The sequence below is a fragment of the Momordica charantia genome (assembly GCF_013281855.1).
Source record: "Momordica charantia cultivar OHB3-1 chromosome 1 unlocalized genomic scaffold, Mcharantia_2.0 BLBB01000001.1, whole genome shotgun sequence".
In the NCBI taxonomy this organism is placed as follows: domain Eukaryota; kingdom Viridiplantae; phylum Streptophyta; class Magnoliopsida; order Cucurbitales; family Cucurbitaceae; genus Momordica; species Momordica charantia.
The window spans coordinates 16,826,025-16,848,561 of NW_028275157.1; the positions used below are offsets into that span (position 1 = coordinate 16,826,025).

Below are 22,537 nucleotides of genomic sequence, written 5' to 3' on the forward strand. Positions count from 1 at the left end.
TCTAGTTTGAATTCTGATCTAAGTTAATCATAGCAAGTTATAAACCAAAACTTATTACATATACAGACCACCTTCCCTTTACAAGGACCAAAAAATATTGTGACAACTTACAAGATTTCTCTAAGAAAAAACTTCTTATCCCCCCAGTTTTTAAAAAGTTTTAACCCACCACCAACTACCCTTCTTTCAAGTGCTGATACATGATTAACTCAAATCTCTCTTCACAATAAACTTTCAGAATTTCCATTAGAAAGCCTCAGTGCTTACATATTTTTTGATACACAAGGGATAAAATTACACCTGGGGATGTGGGGAGGATATTTCTCCCTTTCTCATGAAACTTTTTGTCATAGAGGTCTTGTTCTTGTTCTTGGTGATCCACTATGGGTCTGCACTTTCAATAGTGATGATTCCCGTAACGGATCGAGCGTGTACATTGTGCTTGGTCTCGTGTTGTATGTGTATTCGTTCAAATTGTAACCACTTTGACCCAGCCCAGTGTAAGAAGTGTGGGGTGGTGAAAGATAACAGCTCTGGTGTGCGGGGCCATACGATCGTAATGGACTCGAACATGGTGACACGGGCAATGAGGTGATCAATCTTACATTTCCTCTGTACATAAAGCATGCATCAAACTAAAATTTAGTACATGGTCTCGGGCCAGGGCGAGATTATAGAGGGAAGGATAGGATGTTTAGTACCTAGGACTCCTCAGAGCTCTCGAAGAGATCATCGGGTTTGTCACATAATCTCCATCACATATGCTTATACTTTTTCTGTTTGGATGCTGATCTAACAACGGCTGCATGTAGAGTTGCAGAGATTTCAACTTCAAGGTCAACTTATGTAAAGGTAAACAGATTAAGCAGATAAATCTATTCAATAGGTTGAAATGCATGCTACTAATCGAATCAGAAGTTCTTCTGAAGTCTTCAATACCAATGCCAAAATATTGTAACAAAGTTTTCTTCAATCGAATTGGTAAGCCGGGTCAAGCAATTTTTCTATTATTCAGAGAAAAAGAAAAACATCATGACTTCATCTTGCCTTTGTGATTCTAAGTAATCCAAGTGATGTCAAAAGGCTTACCGGGGTCTGGCATCCATCGAAGCTAAAGGGAAATGCATCCAAGGTAAAGTTGACATCGGATATTCTTGGTGTTACTGCATCTTGAACAAAAGGGTGATCCAGTAGCTCTGCAGCAGTAGGACGTGCAGATGGATCCCGTTGCAAGCATAGTTGCACGAAATTTTTAGCATCATAGGAAAGATGGTCCGGAATTTCAGGAATATCTTTGCTATTCCCAATTTTGAATATGGCAGCTACCTGTCAATTCCAAAATACAAGATGAATTTGGCCCCAGATTTTTAATGAAAATTTTAAAAGCAATGTTCAAGGAAGATGTCGCACCCCTTCGTACTTGCTCCATGGCGGTTTAGACGTTGCCATTTCTAGAACCGTACACCCTAAGCTCCAGATGTCTACAGCGAGACTGTAGCCATTCGTATTCATCACAACCTGAGATTCCACAACCAGAAACAACTATAAAGATGGATACAGCTCAGGCGTACAGGTAAAAGAAACAGTTCGATACAAAATAAAGTGAAAAATATGGAGGGACATCAGTTTTCACAAACTAGAAGACAATATTATGCGTCTCATTTCTTTCTTCCTTTTCATTTATTCTCTTTCTTATACCTCGCTTTTTTGTCTGTTATTTAAAGCAGGGGGAGTGGAATGGAGTAATGGAAAGTACCTCAGGGGCCATCCAATAAGGACTACCTTTGAAAGATAGCATTGAAGTACAATTCGATATCTGTTCCAACAAAGAAGAAAATAGAAATTCTAAATCAATCAAATTGTAAAAACATTTGACATCAGAAATTAATATCCAAAAATAAATCTAGTGTTCTGCTTATTTTTAAAATGTGGATAAGTTAAGGACAAGAAAAGAGTAGCAATATTATTCAGTTTGGAGGAGAAGAGTTAAATTACGTACATGTTTAGCCATGCCAAAGTCCACCAACTTGACCCCGCCATTCGGATCGACTAAGATATTTGCCCCTTTAATGTCCCTGCCATGAGAAGTATATTCCATAAATATCTGAAAGTAAAAGAGAAAATACCCTTTATTCCAGACAAGGACCCACAAATATGAAAAGTAAGATTCATGAGCAGTATTTGCAACCAAAATACCTATGCACTGTATTTCTCCCATGCAGATAAGCAAGCCCAGAAAGAATCTTTCGCGTATAGTTTCTTATAACAGGTTCTTTGAAGGCACCATATTCTTGTAGTAACTTGTGGATTGAACCACCCGAAACGTATTCTAAATAGACTGAGAGCGACTCGTCTCCCTGATAGTGCAAATTTATCACATGAGATTGGACTATTTCGAAAACTTAGTTTTACAATCTGATTCAGAAGTTTTGTTTGCACGCAAATTAGTGTGCAGTATTATTAGATATTAGCCTTCAATCATACTTACCATTTCACTACCGTAGTACTGGACGATGTTTGGATGCGACAACTGACTGAGCAAGGTTATCTCCTGTTAGACAGAGTAATTGGTTAGAACTACACCAATTATCAAGATAATAAAATGTACAGATTAAAACCCATAGTCAGTTTTTAAAGAACAATAGACAGAAAGTAGGCATAACAAAGAAGTAATCACCAATACACTCACAAACTAAAAAAGAAGAATCACCTGGTTTAATTGCTTGAGACATTCTTTTGATGTTGAGTCATCACTTATAAGCCTAACCTCCTTAATTGCACACATTTGGCCACTTACACTATAATTAATTCAAGAAAATGGATTAGAGAAGTAATATCATGGAGAAATTGGGTGCTATCTCATTAACTCCATATTTCAGCAGGTCAACTCCTGAGTAGTTTAATTCATTTTATCAACAAAGCATGGGAGAAACCAAGTTTTATATGAGTACAACATCATGTTTTTATACCGAGTATCTCGGTCAATCATTACAGCACATCTCAAAATGGCAAATGTCGTTTTGGTTCATCTATTGCTAGAGGGGAACATGAAAATATATAAAACAAAATAACTGATACCTGTTAAATCCAAGGTAAACGTGCCCAAATGTTCCCCTCCCTAAAAGCCTTCCTTTCTGCCACTTTGATTGTGTAGTCGTATTGGTGTCACCCAAATTCATGGCTCGTGTGCTGGTCAAGGAAGAAGGGCTGGTTGGATTACTACTTGGAGGAAGCGGAAGCTTATGACATCGACTCTTCCCATCATCTAGTTTGCCCGTAGGAGACTCCAGACTCATGCCGCTGAGCCGTGGGTTGAGAGGTGATGTAGGACTGGTGGGTCCTCTTGATCCTGGCCCTGGACTTCTCGGCCTTGTCTCTATTCTGGTATCGCCAAATCCTCTGAATAAAATTTCAAACACAGGACTAAAATTACCAAAAGTATTCTAGAGGGAAAGCTGAAATTATTCTTCTGAGTAGCCATTACTTCTAATCTCTCACCGATAGGACTATTGAACGTTCTCTAAAAAACAAACTGTGAATTCTTTTCGTTCCCAGTTGAGAGAAACCTTATGAAGCAGTCACAAGTAGTTGGTTTGAAAATGGAAGCATGAAACAGTATTAGCTACAACTTAGAAACCACGTGAAGCTGAAGCCCAGATTTTCATAACAAGTTTGAAACAGAAACTATTTGATACCAGCCATTAAAATTCTCCATTTCACCAAGAACTTAACAGGAAGAGAAACTGCTAAGCATACAGAACTAAACAAAAAACAGAACAAAGTTAGCACACAGATATAAAAAAACAGGTTGTATAACCACGCGGCTCAGTTTCAGACATCAAAACAGGAAACAAGACAAAAGATGTAAAGATCCCAAAACTGGTTGTATTTAATTTAAAATTCTCGGGATAATAGCCCAACTTCTTTAGCAGAAGATTACAGAAACAGGGGAATCTTCAATCTGTGGAAGTACTTCAGGTTCACGATAGGATCTCAAATCAGAACTACTAAATAAGCCATCTCCAGCCAAAACCCTAATATAATCCCCAACTCCAAATTCCCAAAAATCCCAATATCAGAACACGGAATTACTATTACAGATAAGCACCGAATCCGAATCAGAAACCTTCCGAATAAGAAACCCACCTGGAACCTCCAAATTGAAGCTGTTCGTGAGCAGATGGATGGTCATCAGAAGACCCAGAAGAGCTAACACTGGAAACGGAAGCCGACCCCGATCCAGTTCCGACTCCATGATCAATCCCAAGGACGGAGGTATTGGGTCGAGGAAGAGGATGACTCTCATCCCCACTATTGGAGTCAAACCCAGAAAACCCAGAGGAGGCGCCGCCGCCGGAAGAGCCCAGATCCCTGCTAGACCTCGGGGAATTGCGGGAGAAAATCACAGCAGCGACCTCATCGAAGCTCCTGGGCCTGTCGCTGACCGTCTTAGGCTCGGTTTTGGGGGAGGAAGACTTGGAGAAGTTGAGAAAAGAAGTGGGATGATGATGGTGATGATTATGCTGCTCCTTGTTTTTACTGAATTTTCTTACCCACCAAGCAGGCATGGTAGTAGAGACTATAGAGAAGGAAATCAGCGAAAACCCACGAAAGAAAATCAGAGATAAGAAGAAGGGGTGTGAATAGAATTGGAATTGGAGTGGTGGGGTGGGAGGAAACTCAAAGAGAGAGAAGGATATGAAAAGGGTTGCTGTTGTTGTTGGATGACATGTCTTGTTCCAATCCAAAGGAAGAAAACTTGAAGAAGGAAGCTGAAAAACAGAGAGAGAGAGAGAGAGAGAGAGAGAGAGAGAGAGAGAGAGAGAAACAGCTAAGAAAGAGAAGAAAGAGATGGAGGAGAGCAGTGAAATGGGGGGACGGCAGGCGGTGGTTGGATAAAGTGGGGGAAATGATGTGGCAACTTCATGGGAGGGCTTTAGAGAGAGAAACAGAGAGCGTGTGAAAAAAGGGGTCACTGTGAGTTGTGAGTGTGAGTGCTCTTTCTTTGTTTCAATGGTCTTCCGTGTGAGCCAGTTGGCTTGGCGCCGAGTGAGAAGAGAACCTTCTCCTTGTTTCTTTCTCCTTCGCACGCACCACAAAGTTTGGGATTTTTCTTTTCTGAAAAGTGAACTTTTTTCACTGAAAACAGAGGAAAATACCTGCGTCTCAAGTATGTGAATGAACTATCCTCCAAAAACAACTCCCTCTCTCTCCACTAAATATTTTGACAATTTATTATTATTTAAAAAAAAAGTTTATATTTTTACCTTTCTCGTTTAATGATGTGTAGGAAGTAATTTCTACCATAACTATTGTCACCAATATTTAACAGACTAAGATTACAATCATCGAAGTTGTGAGAAATTATAGACTGTGGTGGCATAGTAGGAAGATGATGAAAATATAATAACATTAAAAGAAGAGAAAAAAAAGACATATCGACATTTGAATCAACATGTCGACATTTTGTCGATATGTCGATGACATGGGTAAAATTGACTTTTCCCCCCTATATCCATGTCGAGACATGTTGCTCGACATTTTGAACCCTGGTATAAATATTAGAATAAGCTATTAATATTTTGAACGAAAAGTTCAAAAAGAAAGGATTTATGTGGAAGAAAGCGAAACTATCATTTCTAAAAAAAAGTCCATTTATATATAACTTTACCCTAAATTCTCCTTTTAAAAATAATAACTACTTAGTCAAAACTAGCCTAGGTCAGTAATTGGCATATATCTCCAATCTCGTTTTAGATTCTTTCACATCAATTTTCTTTTCAAAATATTAATGCTTAAATAATATTTTTGAAATGTTTATAAAAAGTCTAGTATTGAATTTTTTTAAAAAAAATATAAGAATATGTTTAAAACAAATGACAAAGTGTTTTTTTTTATTTGGCCTAAAATTTAAGTTAAAGATAAGATTATGGTCTAATTAAGTAATCAACTTTTTAAAGGAAATTTATCTTATACCTTTTTTTTGGAGCAACAAAGAAAATTTTTTTAGGTGTGATATTATTTTTTGTTGACTCCAAATGGAAAAAGTGAATTAACTAAAAAACAAACTCAATCAAATTAATACCTCTTCAAAGTTAAATTTTAAAAATGAATCCCATCTGAAAATTATACAAAATTTAACCAAAGAAATTCCCAAAATCAAGGTTAAAAAAACCCCAAATCCAATTATAAAAATATCTAAACCTAATAACAAAACCAAACATATAAAAAGTCAATTAAACTCAACATTAAAATGCCAAACCTCATTATTAAATAATATATATATTTATATATATATATGTAATACCACCTAAGGATACTCTGTCCATCTAAAAAACACTTACAATTAGTTAAAGAAAATATGATAAACTAATAGAAGATGTTAAAATCTCGCCATTCATTTAAGATTAGAGTAGGATTTAATGAAAATAAAAATCTTAAATTAAATTTGGAATAACAATTTTAAAATTTAAAATAAAAAATAAAAAAATTAGACCCTGACAGCGTTGACTTGGAGAAATGGGATTGGACTTGGGACAAGGGATTTCCGTCTCACACGTCTTTTTCTATTTTCTATTTTTATTTATTTATTTTTGTTGGTATTAGATTTATTGCGAAAATTGACGCTAAGTTACGTCGTCAATGTACGGAAAACCCACGTCAACAATACACAATATATTCGGATGACATTTGGAATTGGAATTAGAATTTGAATCCCTCTTCCAGATTCAATTCCCAAAAAAAAAAAAAATAAATAAATACGGCAAAATTGGTCTAATCAAATTTTTTGTTTTTTGTTTTTTTTTTTTGCTATTCTAATTATGCCTTTGTTGTTTTTAGGGCGTTATAGTTATATTGAATATTAATATTTGGATACTAAATATATTACTGATATAATTAATATATTGTAGTATATTGATATTTTATATCTCAGCGTAACGTTTTTTATTACTTTCAAAAAATCGCCCACGTTAAAGGTCAGCAGATTTTTTTTTTTCCATTTTTTGTTTAGTTTGGATTTTCGTTTTTTGTTATATTTACGAATTAGAAAAGTGGTTGCTTGCAATTAATTATTAATTTTTTCTTATATTTTTACAAGTGGTAGAGAGAAAAAGGTAGTTTAAGAAAAATTAAATTAAATATTGATAAAAGATGAAATTCACTTTTTTCATTGTATACTTTTTCTTTCTTTTTTTTTTTTTTTTTGGAAATTTTAGTTTCATCAATCTAAAGGTGAACTTGAATCTATGATAAAACTAATATACTCATCATGGTTTGTTAAAGATTGTATTGTTTTCTTTTTCTTTTCTTTTCTTTTTTGTAGTTTAGTGATAATTATAATTTATTTTATAAATGTTCATATGTATTAAATAGCTTTTGTATTATAACCAAAAGAAAGAAACAAAGGTTTGGTAGTCAGGTCAATCGTAAAAATGCACGAGTTTATTGTGGGACATTTTACATGGAAATTATGAACATTTACACCTCAATTATAATGAGAGGACCAAATTGATGCATTTCTAGGTAAGAAAACATTAACTATTTTAACTAAATAAATTAAATTATGATTTTAATTCCAAACGTTCTTTTATATATGTCAATTACCGCTGAACTATACATGCTTTGACATTACTATATCTCATTTATGTTTTATCATATAGCAATATAATATTAATAAGCATTATTATATCTCATTTATGTTTTATCATATAGCAATATAATATTAATTATAATATTACATTTTAAGGACATCTAAATACCCAATTAAATGGCTTCCATATATATGAAATTTATTGGCAAGAAACAGTGGCCAAGGTCATTTTCATGAACACATCCCACCTATCTTTTTAGCATCTTATTAATAATCTTTAGGGTGGACCATCAAAATTCACGAACCAAAATTTGACACCTTATTTACGTCGTGTCCTATAATTCTCATGATCCTTCATTCTTTATCCATCTCTAGAAAATATCCATACGATAAATTATAGGAAGAGACGATAGTACATGACATCCATTATACAATTCACTAAACCCACATTCTGACTCATGATTATAATAGATTTTGATTAGTAATTTACTAAGTTCAATTACATGTATACAAAAGATTTCTTAATGAGATCTTAATGAGATTTTAAACTAAATTTTTAATGTTGAAAGCTCGATCTTCACATTAGTATGAGATCTAAATCGTAAATTATTACCAGAAATCTCAAACATCAAAATAAAAAGCATTTAACTTCATATTTTATTTTAAAATAAAGGTGTTAGATTGGTTTTAAGACCTAATCTCACTCTTATAAAAAGTAATAAATAATTTAAAAGGGAGCTCATGAACATTGACTTTTTGACATGAAAAATGGTATAATTGCAGTCTTTTAGAAGCAAGCATGTTGACAAAATGGGCTGGCCGTAAACCTAAAAATTCTTCAACGGAGTTAAATGTCAACGGTGTTATTCATATTTAAATATAATCTCCTAAATCATAATAGGGAGATTATATTTTAGATTTAAGTTTATTTATTTTCCTTTTTCTATAAAGAAATAAAAGAAAAAAAAAGTGCTTTCCTTCTTATATATTAAAAGAGATCTATTTCAAATAATAATAATAATAATAATATTATTATTATTATTATTAATGATGGTGGCCAGGACTAAGATCATAACTTTTTAACATATGACACATTATCAAAGATTTTTTTTCCCAAAAAAAAGACACATTACCAAAGATTGATTGGTAACAATTATGACCGGATTATTAACAGTTTTCTATTTTATTTTATAATCCATTTTTTAAAAATGCTGGTTATTCCAAATTATATATATATAGTAAATTTAATCATAATTCAGTAGGTAAAATACTTATCACCTTCCTTTAAGGTTTTATTTATATATATATATATGTATAGTAAATTTAAGCATAATTAATGGATAAAATACTTATCACCTTCCTCTAACGGTAAAGGTTCAATCCCTCGTTCATATTTGTTGAACTGAAAAATTAGAGTTCGTTTGATAATGTTTTAAGTTTCTTGTTTTTTTTTTCAAACTCTTAAATGGGTTCTTGTTTCTTTTTTCAATAAAAAAAAACAAAAATAAATAATTAACAAATGCATTTTTATTTCTATTTTTCTAAAAAAGAGGAGACAATGAATAAGATTCATATCCACGAATTTAAGTTTTGTAGTTGGATTTGAACATGTGTCTCTCATTCATGTGGCTTGACCTACTAGAGTTGACACCTTTGGAAACAATTCTCTCTCTCTAAAAAGAGAGAGAGAGAAAATCCTTCCCATAATCACCTGCTTAATCTGCGATTAGATGAAGCAAAGATATTATGCCAATTTTTTTCTATAATTTAAAAAGCAAAATTAAAAATTAAATTAATTAGTGTCCAATTCGACATGATTGGCTTATAAATTGGTTTTACACAAATGTTATCAAATTATTGGAGTCTAATAAAAATTAACTTTCCACTTTTTAAAATAAGTCTAAAAAATTTGATAGAGTGTTTGGTTGGTAATCATAAAACATTTGAAAACAAATGATTTTTTTTTATTTTCAGTGTTTTCAGATATGTATTTGGTAGCAGATCTGGTAATTGAATCTCAATTTAGAAAATAGTTGTATTAAGTAATATATTTGTAAATTAGAATTAGTTACTGACTAGATATTTAGTTTAATCTGAACTTATATTAATTAATTTATTAATATTTTTTTATGAATTTTGATTAGTTGTTATTTTACAAGGTTATATAATTTAGAATATATTTATTTGTTTTAATTTTAACAAACATAAAATGAATTTATAATATAAATTAATATATGTATCAAAGTTTTTATAATTTCTATCTCTAAAAATTTCAAATTCTGAATCTGAAAACATTGAAGACATAAAGAAATCTTTTAGAATTTCTAGTGTTTGGATCACAAATCTCCGTTAACAATTTTAAAAAACGAATCTCTAAAATTCTACCAAATGCATATTCACTAAAACCGAATTTATATCCAAACAGATCGATTAATCTATCCATTTTTCTGCATTCCAGCCAAAATATGTATCTTGAAACTCAACTTAAATCTATGATTTTAAAGATTTGTCACATATCCAATTTATCATATTAGGGACGTTATTTTTAAATATATAAAACTATTACTTAAAATAGAAAAAAGAAGAAGTTGTTCAGCCTTCACAAACAAACATGACTTTTTTTATTTTTTATTTTTTAAAAAAAAAGTTGTCATGCAGAGTCTCAAAGGTAGTTTTCAAATGTTTGGGAATATGATTGATTTGATTTTGTAGGCATCCCATTTTTTTATTTTAAAATATAATAATAAAGACATGAAAATAAAAAGAAAATTGAAGGGTGTGGAATATAATAATATAAAATTTGTTGGGTTGTGGGAGCAGCCGCGTTTGAATGGGTCAGAATTGCAGCGGAGACCCGATTGGTGACTCAGTCTGACCCTATACCAAGACCTAGTCTTCCACGTGGCATCCTTCTCTCTCTCTTTTTATTATTATTATTTTTTTTCTTTTACTTGCTTTTAATGCCAAATATTAATTAAAAAATAAGTAAATAGAACTTGTAAGTTTTCTTTGGGTCGAGAGAGAAGCCTAGTAAATGATGGATTTTATTTTAGGGTACTACGAATAATGTTTTTGTTGGACTTTTGTCAGTCTATCACCAAAAAAAAAAAAAAAAAAACTTATTACATTTCAATTATATTATTTCTCGCTCACGGTAGGTATTTTTCACATATAGTTGAAATGTCATATAATTAACTCAATTCTCAATCATATTTTAGAAAAGGAAAATATCGTAATTTTTATTTTTGGAATATATCTCAAACAAAGAATTCGTGAGCTCGATCGCTCGTCCTACATTTGTATTAAAAAAAAAAGTGTGAATTCAAACTTTTGATATTTTCGTTGAGAAAATATGCATCAACCAATTGAATTATATTCTGATTAGACATAAAGAAATCCATTTTTAAATTAATATAGGGTTGGTGTGATGTGAATATTAGATAAAAATCCAAAAGAATTATATATAACATTGAAACCCCTCAAATCTAATTAAAAATTCAAATTTTGGATTACTTTAGGAATACTTGGGTGTTATTTAAATATATTTTACAAATTTGTTCAATATAGAAGAATATTTACCAGTTTGCCCAATTTTAGATCTTTTTCACATTTGGAAACATTTATCTCATGAGTACAACTTTTTCTAGTTAAATCCTTTCTAGAAAATCACTACTCAAACACAATTTACTATTTTTTAAACAATATAAAATTGTTTTTAAACACCGAGAACAATTTTTTTACACCATTATGGCATCTAGGGTATATCCAATTTTCACATGTCAAATTGTCAATGACAATTTCATGTCTTTATAAATTTGATATTGACCTAATGAAATTTCTGTAATACTGCGAGAAAAATCAAATATAAAAGTTTTTAACAAAAGATAGGGATACAATATTAATAATAAGATCTTTTTAACTCATTCAAAATGATGAAAGGCTTATTTTTTAATTTAAATATTTTTTATGAATTTTTTATTTTAATGATTGGTTTTTGAAATATTTGTTAACATCGACATTTTTTTTTTATATTTTCATATAATTGAGATTTCGATATTTCCATCAGCATCGATATTTTCTATTAACATCCACATTCGAAACTTTGTACCTATACCATGAATCATTATATTAATAATATCAGGATCGGAATGTATCAACAAATTCTAATATTTTTGTTTATCCTTTGTAACAACTGCCTGTTCCACCCATTATTGATTCATTTAATATATTATTATTATTAATCTCTAAATTTGAAAATTTTTATTTTAGTCATTATTATCTTTCAATTATTATAATTTTGATTCCTTGATTTTGTATAAATATTAAATTTAAGAAGAAACTGATTGCCAACTTATTCTTTGGGGCTTGAAATTTCAAGTAAAAATAGTTGAAAATAGAATGGTACGAGGTTCGATTTTGAAATTCTAAATAAAAAGCTGACGACATGGTCTAGTTTTGACATATAGTCAAAATATATGAGTAAAAAGAAATAATAATAATAATAATATAATTAAAAAAATATTCCATTTAATTAAATGTTATTATAAGTAAACTTAATTTTTGTGTTTACGACGTTTTTGAATTTTAGCAAAATGTCAAAGACAAAAAACCGTTTCTTTTACTATTGTTTTCTTTGTTTTTCTAATATAGCCGGAACTTCAAAAATATTTTTAAAAACTAAATCATATGAATTCAATATTAAAGAGATGAAGATAAAATCAGCTAACATATATTTTTTTTAAGAATATTATTTTTCATAATGGGAACGGATTAGGTTTATAAACTAAATACATAAATGAATATGGATTCAAATAAATAAAAGTAACTTTTAAAGATACAATTATGGGTATTTATTTTCTAGAAGAAGTTGATAAGTTCTAATGCTAAAATTGAGAGTAAAAATTTAATCGTTAGAAAATTAACTTTAAATAAATAAAAATTTAAATACACTATAAAATTAATAAAAGTATAGAATTTAAAAATGTCAGCCTCTTTAAAATATTTACCTTTAATTATAATTTACTATAGAACTTTAAATGAGTTTCAGTTTCGAAAGGTTTAACTTTTTCACCCTTAAAACTATAAAATCAAATTTTATTCATCATTATTTCACCAACAAAACATGAACTACATCAATCATCGCGTATTCATTTTTTCACCCTCAATTTTCTTCTAAATTACCATATAAATATACACTAATAAATAGTGGTATTTTTTTAGTGTTTTATTGATATTAGTAAAAAAATTAGATACGGTTATACAATTATAGAAGGCTACCAAAAACTAATCATTAATATAGTATTTTTTTAATTATATATATGGCATAACATTTAAGATGCGAATTTCAACTCACGATTGAAGTTCAGATTGGTCTAGATATTGATTAATTAAAATCATTAATATATCTACGTATTAATTTAATTGGGTATAATTATCCATCTTAACCTAAGTCAAGGTTAACTGATTAAGATATGTATTTTGATTAATTGATATATATATATATAGATATGTATTACGTTCTGGAGGTGGGTCCCATAAGAGAGTTCTGGTGGATTAGGTTGTGGGCCGAAATTATTAAATTGAGACCACATGGTGTGAACACACGGCCGCCTCCTCCAATTTCCTTTTCCATCTTTTCATTATTATTATTATTATTTCCAAACATTATTATTATTATTATTAAAATAAGCGAAACCAAAAAGGTCGGTAGGATTTCCAATCTTCCAAAAAGTAACAAAGTTTGCTTTATGTACTCGGGAAAAAAAAAAAGAATAGTTTGCTGTCTTTGGTTTCATATCGACCTCTATTATACAAATGTTTAAATAAATACTATTTTGATTACTGTATATTTTATTTTTAGATTACTTTGATCTATGTATCTTTAAAATATCTACTTACTAATTGGTCTATGTATTTTTAGTTTTTATTTTAGTTATTATACTTTTTAAATGCCTGTTTTGGTCGTTGAACTTTTAAAAATTAACCAATTTTATCTTTATTTTGTAAAATTTTATATACATTAAAAATTCTTTAATGCAAATTTATAGTTATGTTTCAAGAAATTTAATCAATAGTGTAATGCTAAAATTTTGATGGAAAGAAATGAAATAAAAATAAAGATCAATAAACTAGAATGGTGACTTTTAAAAAGCACCCGAACTAAAATGGATACTTTAAATGTATAAGAACTCAAATGAAAAAAAGTTGAAAATATATGGATTAAAGTGAACCAAAAGTAACAGAACTAGTATATTATTTAAACCTAAGACAAATTACAAAAATAAAGTTTTTTTTTCCTTTTTGGAGTTACAGTTATCGATGTCCCTATGCTTAGAGATTTTTTTTCTTAGCACAATATAGAGAGGTGGAGATTTAAACTCACGACTTTTAAATTGAAAATAAATACTTTAATCCACTGAGCTAGGTTCAAGTTGACCCTAACAAAATTACTTTTTGTAATTAGACATTTTTCCGTAGAGCGTCCTTCGAAGCAAGGAAGAAAGTTCTAAGTTATGTTAGCTAGGAGTTTTTAGTAGTTCTTGAGAAAAAAAGAAAGTAATAAAAGAATTCTAAAGTCTGGCAAACATTAGGTTCTTTAGTTGTCCAGTTCTTGAGAAAAAGGTTATAAAAGAATTCTAAAGTCCATAAGGCAAACATTAGATTTTTTAGTTGTTCTTCACCACCTGGAATATTTCTGGTAAACTCACCCAACTTTTTTGGTTGTTCTGTGCTTCTTCTCTTACACATGAAAACAAATCCAGGGTAGAGCCCCGGAGCCAGCCCAAGCAAAGATCAGCACTCCAAGGCTTAAGGAGGATCGGTTTTTTTAATAAGGTACGGAATATATTGTCAAATAACTTACAGATCCATTTAGAATTCCCCTCTTTTAGACCTTTCTTCTGCTCAGCTGTGATAGATCCAACTGTATTGTGTGTAATTACAGCAAGGAATCTGGTTGCTTCAGTGTTGTATTAATGAAAAATCTACATTAACAGTCTCATTAGCCCTTCCTTCTCTTGAGAACATAATCTCCATTCTCCACAGACTAACATACAAGTGGGAAATCAGATTCAATACAACCTCTCACAAATTACAAAAGCTGTCTCTTGCTCTAAAACGTGTTACAACAATCCTATTTGTTAACTTTCAGGTGTACACAACTGCTTCACTTGTGTTATATATCACTCACCAAGTGGTGCAGGGAGAGTAGTTACCTAGATTCAATGGAGTAGGTTTCGGAACCTCTAAGGAATGATCGGCGCCACCATATTTGGAACGACTTGCTAAGATTAGGGCACTCGGTACCACGCTTTGAGAAGAACCGACACCATTCCATGAATAGCAAATGCTGTTGTTTCATAGGCAGAGTAAGTAGTGCCTGGCCCATGGCTTCCTCCAGCATTTTCATATCCAGTCCTTTTTTACAGCGCTGTAGCCAACCGAAGTCTAGTAGCATTGGGCCAAACCACACCTGAAGTAGTCCCGACCTTGATTCCGAACGACAATTCAATTTCCTTGTCCCCATCGCAATGAATAAGTTAGCTGAAACCCGACTGAGCTCATACCTAACCATTGGTGAAGCATTCTCGTGCATCCTAATCAGTTCTTTCTGATCTGCCCATACATTGACAAATTCTTCAGCCATTTGCCAATCAAGTAAAATTTCAAGCAGCCAGTTGATGTTATCCACCTCTGTTGCAATTTGTTCAATTAACGGCTTCTCGGTTATATTCTTTGCGCATCTTTCGGGGCAGACCGCATCTGAAGAAGATCCCTTCAAAAGGCTGACTAATGAAGCTAGACAAGTATGAAAAACTGCATAAAGGTCCTCTTTACTGAGGTCCAGATGATCTTTCTCATAAACAGAGCTCTTGCACAGAAGACCCTTCACTAAACACTTCAGTTCAGTTCTTGCAATGGAATTAGTACAAGTGGAAACAGACCAAACAAGCTGTCTGGCCATACTTTGCTGTGAAACTACTGAGTCAAGCAGGCGAAGCCTGGCCATGACATCTCTACTTGTTGCATCATCAAACTTGACTTTTTTAAACAGATTCCTTAGTTTCTCTTCTTCCTCCTCTGTCCATGGCACAGCCTCTAAGTACTTTAAACATGAAGCAACGCACTTTGTGTACATGATACCTGCGGATACCTAGGTGATAAAATCTATTCCTTGTTAGTGCTGGACTTCACTGATGAAATAATGCTTGATCTAGATAATGGCTATTTCAATAAGAGATTAGATAATAGTTTCAATCAGTACACTTGATATGTTTAGCAAAGTCTTAATATTTAAAGGTGTCTATAATGTGCGAAACAGGGATAAAGTATTGATTTATATCTGAAATATCTTAACACGAGCATTGGATCATTCCAAATCTATGAATTGATCTTTCAGGCCTTTCATCAATACTTTCTAACAAACTAAAAATTTTCAAAATTTTCAAAAAAAAAATTAAATTAAATTAAAATGATCCAAAATTAAAATTTCCACAACAAATGTCCATGGTCTCCACAAGAGACTGCTAGAATTCCCATTACTAATGATACGTTCAGACGTTCAATATAGGTAGAATGCATGTGCATTGTACCTACCGCGCAACAATGCAATTTTAATTGGTTCAATAGGCCGCTCTCTCAAGTTCAAAGGTACAGAGGTAAAAGATCTTTTCATCTGAATGACCATGGATAAAGGCCGGATTCAAGTATGCACGGATCTTTGTATAGGATATTAATTATTAAATATCCAATGAGTTTTCCAGCCAGCAATACAGTAATGTCAGGTCGTATTTGAAACTAGTTCACACAGTATTTTCCAGTTTCAGAGCCGGGGAACATTCGAAACCCAAAGAACTGAGGGGTTATAGGGAATCAAAAACAAAAAGGAAGGTTGACTTCAGAACGTTCAATTTTCCCCAACCAATAATTTCACCTCAAACATAATTGAACATTTGCATGATAAAGAGAAAAAAAGTTTCCAAGAAAATATGAGGTCTGACGCTTGTTGAATAAATACATATGACATACCAAGGTGCTACATCAACCTATGAAGTACTCATACATTAATTTGGGTAATATGACCTGACAATTTGACACACCAAAATTTGTTGGAGATGTGCTAGATGCTTGTTAAGCACAGCAAACACATGTTTGACACTTGTTGAGTTGATTGAATAAGCATCAAATACTTGTATGACACAGGCCAAATATTTGTTGAGAAAAGTAAACACATGTCAACCATTGTTAGACAATTGAACTAAAGTTTTCAATCTTTTATTATCATTAAAAAAAAAAAAAGAATGATGGGCATAAAAAGAAATATATAAGAACAGTAATAAATTTTAAGACCAAGATAGGAGGGAGGGTGGGTTGGGGAAGGTAACCTCAGGCTTAAGAATGTAGTCCTCTTGTAACATGGCTATGGCATGCCCATCTCAAGTCAAATGGTTTGTTGTGGTATAAGGTCATTGTGAATAAATACGAACATGATTCAACTAGGTGAAATTTGGCTAGTGTGATTAAAAGTACTTCCAATAACCCATGGAATGTATAAATATTTCATCCGGGTGCCCTACTTCTCTGGTATTTGGTTTGCATGTTTGCTTCTAAAAGGACAGTTGGTTGAGCGGTGGTCCTCTTTCTTCTCTATTCCATCGTTTTCCTAACAAGTATGTGTAAGAAGATTTAGATAACTTGTTTCACGGATGGCAGGTCACTATATTAGTCAAGAATTGTTCACATGATAGTCTAGAATTGTTCTCTGGAGATCTTTTGTGTAGGATGGTGCCAAGTTGATCTTGTGGTTGGAAGATGCTGGAGGAGGTGTTCTTTCATATGCCATTCTAGGATAGAGACAAGACTCTTAGTCCTTGGAAAGCATCTTTTTTGGCTACTTTGTCGAACATCTAACTCGAGAGTAGTAGAAGAATATTTAGAAGGATAGAAGGTTCTTGGGAGGAGGAGTGGGCATTGCCATTGGTTGACCCACTTTAATGCTTTCCTCAAGGTTTCTAAGAGTAAAGCACTTTATATCCTTCTTTATTATTCTTCAGAATTGGAGCGTCTGTTTGTCATTTCCTTGTTTTGTTTTCTGCAAGCTCCTTTCTGGTTTGAAATTTACATTTTTCTGTTAAGCCTGCTTCGTTGTAGAGTAATAATAATAAATTTTGAGTATAAAATCAAACTTGTTTGTTTCTATGCATATACATATACATTATCGGCTTTAACTATAATCATAATTGATCCTTCTTTATTCTACTTCAAACATAAACAATAGTATTATCATTAGGGAACTATAATCATAAACCATCAGCATAGTTATCCTACTTAAGAAAAAAAAAGGTTAAGAATCAAGGATCGAAAAATATAACTTTGAAAAGACTACAGGCAATTAGATATGATTTAACAAAGGCCTAAGTGCCATTCTAGGAGCAGATATTCATAACTTTCAGTTTCTTCTCAAGGCCGAAGTGATTTAAGTCAGTACATGTTTTTCTTAGTATGAAATAATTTCATTGATTGGATGAAATATACAAGAAGAACCCTCGCTAGAGATGTTACAGATATAAAGTAGTACCTAAAGGGGCTATCTCTTATACCAAGTGAACCCAACAATAAGCTTCTCCCGAGAACAGGAAAAAGAAACACATGGAACCTCATCCAAAGTACTCCACAACTTTAGTTTAAGGGGGGATGAGGGGGTAAAGCTTTAGTTTCACACATCCAAAGTACTCCTGCACAAATTGGAGCCTCTTATACACAAGAAACCTCATCCCATGCTAAGGTTAACGCAGGTGTAGTCTCTTGAAAGAGTTTCAAGGGTTTAAAATACCTATAGAACATGTCTCACTTGAACAACTACATGGCTTAACAAGGTCATCACAAATCCAACTTAAGAATCATCAGATATAAGCGAGCAACTTACATGCAAAACTAACAAAAAGAATTTATTCCCATGTACAACTCTAGGAATGGCCTTGAAAGAGTTTCAAGAAACAGATGCCTGAAGAAAAGAACATTGGAACCGTTGAACAGCTCAGTCGAGTTTTTATCATTCCAATGTAGGGTGAGTTTGGTATATCTTTTCATTTAAGACTTTTTTTCCCACTTCTTCGTACTTAAAATACGAGAGAGTTAATCACATTAAAATAATTCTTTTGGATAATCACCTCTCAAGTATTTCTTAAAAAATTTATTTTAAGGCAATCTGGTCTTAAAATGATCTTTATTTATTATTAAGCACATAAGATATTTAAAAAAATAATTTTAGTTATCTAAAATCACTTAGGTTAACTATACTTAACACATCCTAAGTTAGTAATTCTTTCTGAGGTGCTTATAAAAACAGCAGTTTTATTTAAAATGAATTTTTTTCAAAAGACATCTAAACACACTAGTCATTTCAACTCAAAACCATAGTCTAACCCTATAACATTTGATAGTCAAAATACAATAGGGATATATGATGAAGAACCTTATCAAATATCACCGTTGAATCCAATGGCCTTCCCAGTATCTCCCAACTTTTGGGGAACCATAATCAGCTGATAAGAAAAACAAATGCACACGACTTCCTTGACGCTTATTTCCCTAAATTGTTTCAGGAGGGTAGTTCTTAATATGACTTCACACTGTAAGAACACTATTAAGCCCCAAACCCCAACTCCCCCAGGCTTATTCTTAATGAAGCAGAAGCAGCTGAAGCACACACAGAGGAACAATTTTGCAATCAAATTATGAACTACAGATAAAAAGAACAACACCTCTGAGACCCTAAGCACTAACCTCAAGTATGTCGATAGCCCGATACACGCCGATCTTCACAAGTCGTTTTGAAATATCCTCCTCAAACATAAGCTCAATGGTCTCCCTAAACACCCCCAAATTCTCCACCTCGGGCACTTCTATTCTACACAATTTTGAACGCGAAGGACTACCGTTTGATACCAAATCCTTCTTGTGTTTCACAATCAGCTCGGAGAAAACCTCTGAATTTGCACTCAATGCCTCTGAATTCAACTCCAAAACCATACACCCCCCGTTCTTCCCCCTCAAATTCAATCTCACATCAAACACACCCTTCTTGTCGCACCCAATGTTCGAGCCAGAGCCCGACAAGCTTGCTGGAGGATCCCAATACTTCTCCTTCGGAGCCCGAAAGCTCTCAACTCGCGGTTGGACGATCGAATCGACGGCTGCAGAGTTTTCAGTGACCATTTCTTGCGCCAAACTGTCAACATTCTGGTCGGAGTCGATGGGCGAAACTCTGCCAGGAGACAAGATCCTTCTAGGGTCAATCCGACCCACCAATCCCAACCCGGATTTGGAGCTCTGAGGCGAATTGGGAACCGAGATACTGGGTTTCGCGACACCCTCAGACTTGGCACGAGGGGTTCTAGACCGAGAAACCACAAAGTTCTCCGGACTGGAAGGTGGCACTGCAAACGAACAACACCAAGATCTCCGACGAGAACGAAGCTCCCAGACGGAACCGCTTTTCCTTCGGGAAGAATCTTCCATGGAAGTAGCCGGATCGGCGGCCAGAACCAGTGGGAAATTACAGAGAGAAGAAGAAAGAGAGAGAGGAATAACAAAAGGGTGTATAGAGTACTGACTACTGAACGAGGGATGGGAAAAACTAGACGGTAAGAGATGTGGGGTTGGCCCCTTTTGCTCCTTTTTTGCTCGTTATGCTCATGAAAGCTTTGGGGAATCGCGAAGTTTGGAGTTTTGTTCGGTATGTTAGTTTAATGGCGGATTACCCACTGTGTGGAACCCCCATAGAAGCAAAATCCATCTGTCCGCTCACAAGTTAGTAGAACTTATAACACAAAATTTCTCTTAAAGGAATCGCTTTGGCTTTTGGGTCTCCATTTTCTCGGATTCCCAAGAAATATGCTTTTGATGGGCAATGATTAAAAAAAGAGAAAAGAAAAAGGGAAAAGTTGCTCAGAACAAACTCTCACAGCTACGCAATCTCCCTCTTCGTCTTCTGTAAAATAATTTGTATGATTTCAAATAATTTTACCCAATACCTTTCTCTCTTTGGATATTCAAAATCGCCACAGTCCAGAACACTATTATATTCGTTTTTCTTTCTGTTTTTTTTCTCTTTTGAGAGAAAACATTATTGTATTCTTACTTCAATTATACAACCACTTGTTCGTAGGGTGGGTGATTAACAACAATATGCTGGTTTTTAAAAATTATTTCTTTTTATGGCTTGGTATAAAATAACCTTTTTTAGCTTTCAATCGAGGGACAAATCTTGCAACAAGACGACCGACTTCCATTCTATCAAATTCAGTATCAACACTTTGTACTTCCGAACATCTGCAATAATATCCAACATTATTTTGTGCAATTATGCTATTGTGTTACATTACAAGTTTTTCGATACTCTCCAATACTTGAGATTATTAAACGTGCCTATTTAACCATAGGTATATTTCAATTCTATCTCATCAAGGATAGTATAATAACTCCCCCAACAAGAATATTGTTCGTCACTAAAAACACTAACGGACTACGTTTGAATAGATCCCTCTAACCTTTTATTGTTATATTTAGTAGATCTATGAATTTTAAGAAGTATACAAACATAATTAAAAAAAAAAAAGTCAGGTATTGATTTTGTAATTTGAAAAATCAATCACGATTTATTTTTAAGGAATTATAGTGGGTGGTACAAAGTTTTATTGTATCCGTAAATGTAGCGTAAAGAATAAGATTTATAAATATGATAAATTTGTAGAACAACAATAGACATAAAATTGAAATATGTTGTTAGGGCGTTTCAAAAATCGCATCATTCTTACAAAATTTTTTACTACAAAATTTTTTACTCCATGCTAAGATTTGTTATTATCTTAATGGTTACATGCAACCATCCCATACATATACATTATGTCAATTCTACGAACCTACTAAAATGTGATGATTTTCTAACTAAAATCTTGGTATTATTTTAATTAAACCCTTAACAAAAAGTGTTTTATCATTGATCATAGTAGGCGCCATTATTGGTTATTTTGAAAACTAATCTTCATAATACATATGTATGATGAAGATTAAAATAATCATATATACTAATTTGAAAAATAAAATTAAGTGCCAGATGTCATATGGTGAAAAAACTAATTCAAAATAACTTGAATCCAAAGAACTCAATGTAGCAAATGGTTTGCAAATTAAACAATAATCAAATAATAAATTAATTAAGTAGATGCCATTCCAATATGTATTTGAATATGGAAATTTAGATTTCAAATATTACTGCCTCCTAATTAAAGAAAGGCATCAGAATAACCATGTTCCCTTCTAATATTTTTCTTCAGTTTTAGGTGGTTTCATGAGAATTTTGTAGAATAAATTATATTTTACAGTAGTTTGCTTGCCACTTTGGGAAATAATAGGAATGGAATTTGTTCTTCAAAAAAATTATATTTATGAAATATGGAGAAATATGAGCATTTTCAAAAAAAAAAAAAAAAAAATCAGAATTTTGTTTGTTCAAAATTTACATCACACCACAATAAACATGACAAAATCCAACCTTATTTCCTAAAAAAAATTTATTAATAACTTTTACTTTACAATAATTTCTTTACTTAATTTTTACTCCGAATTGTTCCCATCTCACCTGTAAAAAACATTGTGTTATTTAAAAATAACACACTCAACTTCTTTAGCTAAATTTCAAAATGGAAAAAAATGAAGATTTTTGAAGAGTATCTGTAAGATTTCACTAAAATTACAAATACCTTTTAAAAATGTGATTATAAACTATCTATTAATGATTAACATTTAAAAAAGAAAAAATTCTAACCAAAGAGTCCAAGTCTGATGTAAACCCATCATAACCCTGACCAGAGAGAAAAAAAAAAACAAAGAACAAAGAACAATGGAAGCGAAAATTAAGAACAATACTGTAAACAAAACTAACCA

At 32.3% G+C, this 22,537-nt stretch overlaps 2 protein-coding genes across 2 annotated transcripts; both read right to left on the bottom strand.

The window, feature by feature from the left end:
• Positions 1-2: 2 nt before the first annotated feature.
• On the bottom strand, positions 3-4,884 carry MAP3KA (mitogen-activated protein kinase kinase kinase 3). Its single transcript, XM_022276895.2, has 11 exons — positions 4,147-4,884; positions 3,079-3,399; positions 2,711-2,798; positions 2,489-2,551; positions 2,197-2,357; positions 2,000-2,075; positions 1,757-1,816; positions 1,411-1,518; positions 1,090-1,326; positions 702-802; positions 3-612 (listed from the first exon to the last, which is right to left on the bottom strand). The coding sequence occupies exons 1-11, from the start codon at positions 4,566-4,568 to the stop codon at positions 348-350; spliced, it is 1,902 nt and encodes a 633-aa protein (XP_022132587.1). The 5' UTR covers positions 4,569-4,884; the 3' UTR covers positions 3-347.
• Positions 4,885-14,398: 9,514 nt separating this feature from the next.
• On the bottom strand, positions 14,399-20,619 carry LOC111005844 (PRLI-interacting factor). The gene is made up of 2 exons (XM_022277480.2): positions 19,376-20,619; positions 14,399-15,743 (listed from the first exon to the last, which is right to left on the bottom strand). The coding sequence occupies exons 1-2, from the start codon at positions 20,108-20,110 to the stop codon at positions 14,802-14,804; spliced, it is 1,677 nt and encodes a 558-aa protein (XP_022133172.1). The 5' UTR covers positions 20,111-20,619; the 3' UTR covers positions 14,399-14,801.
• Positions 20,620-22,537: the final 1,918 nt, after the last annotated feature.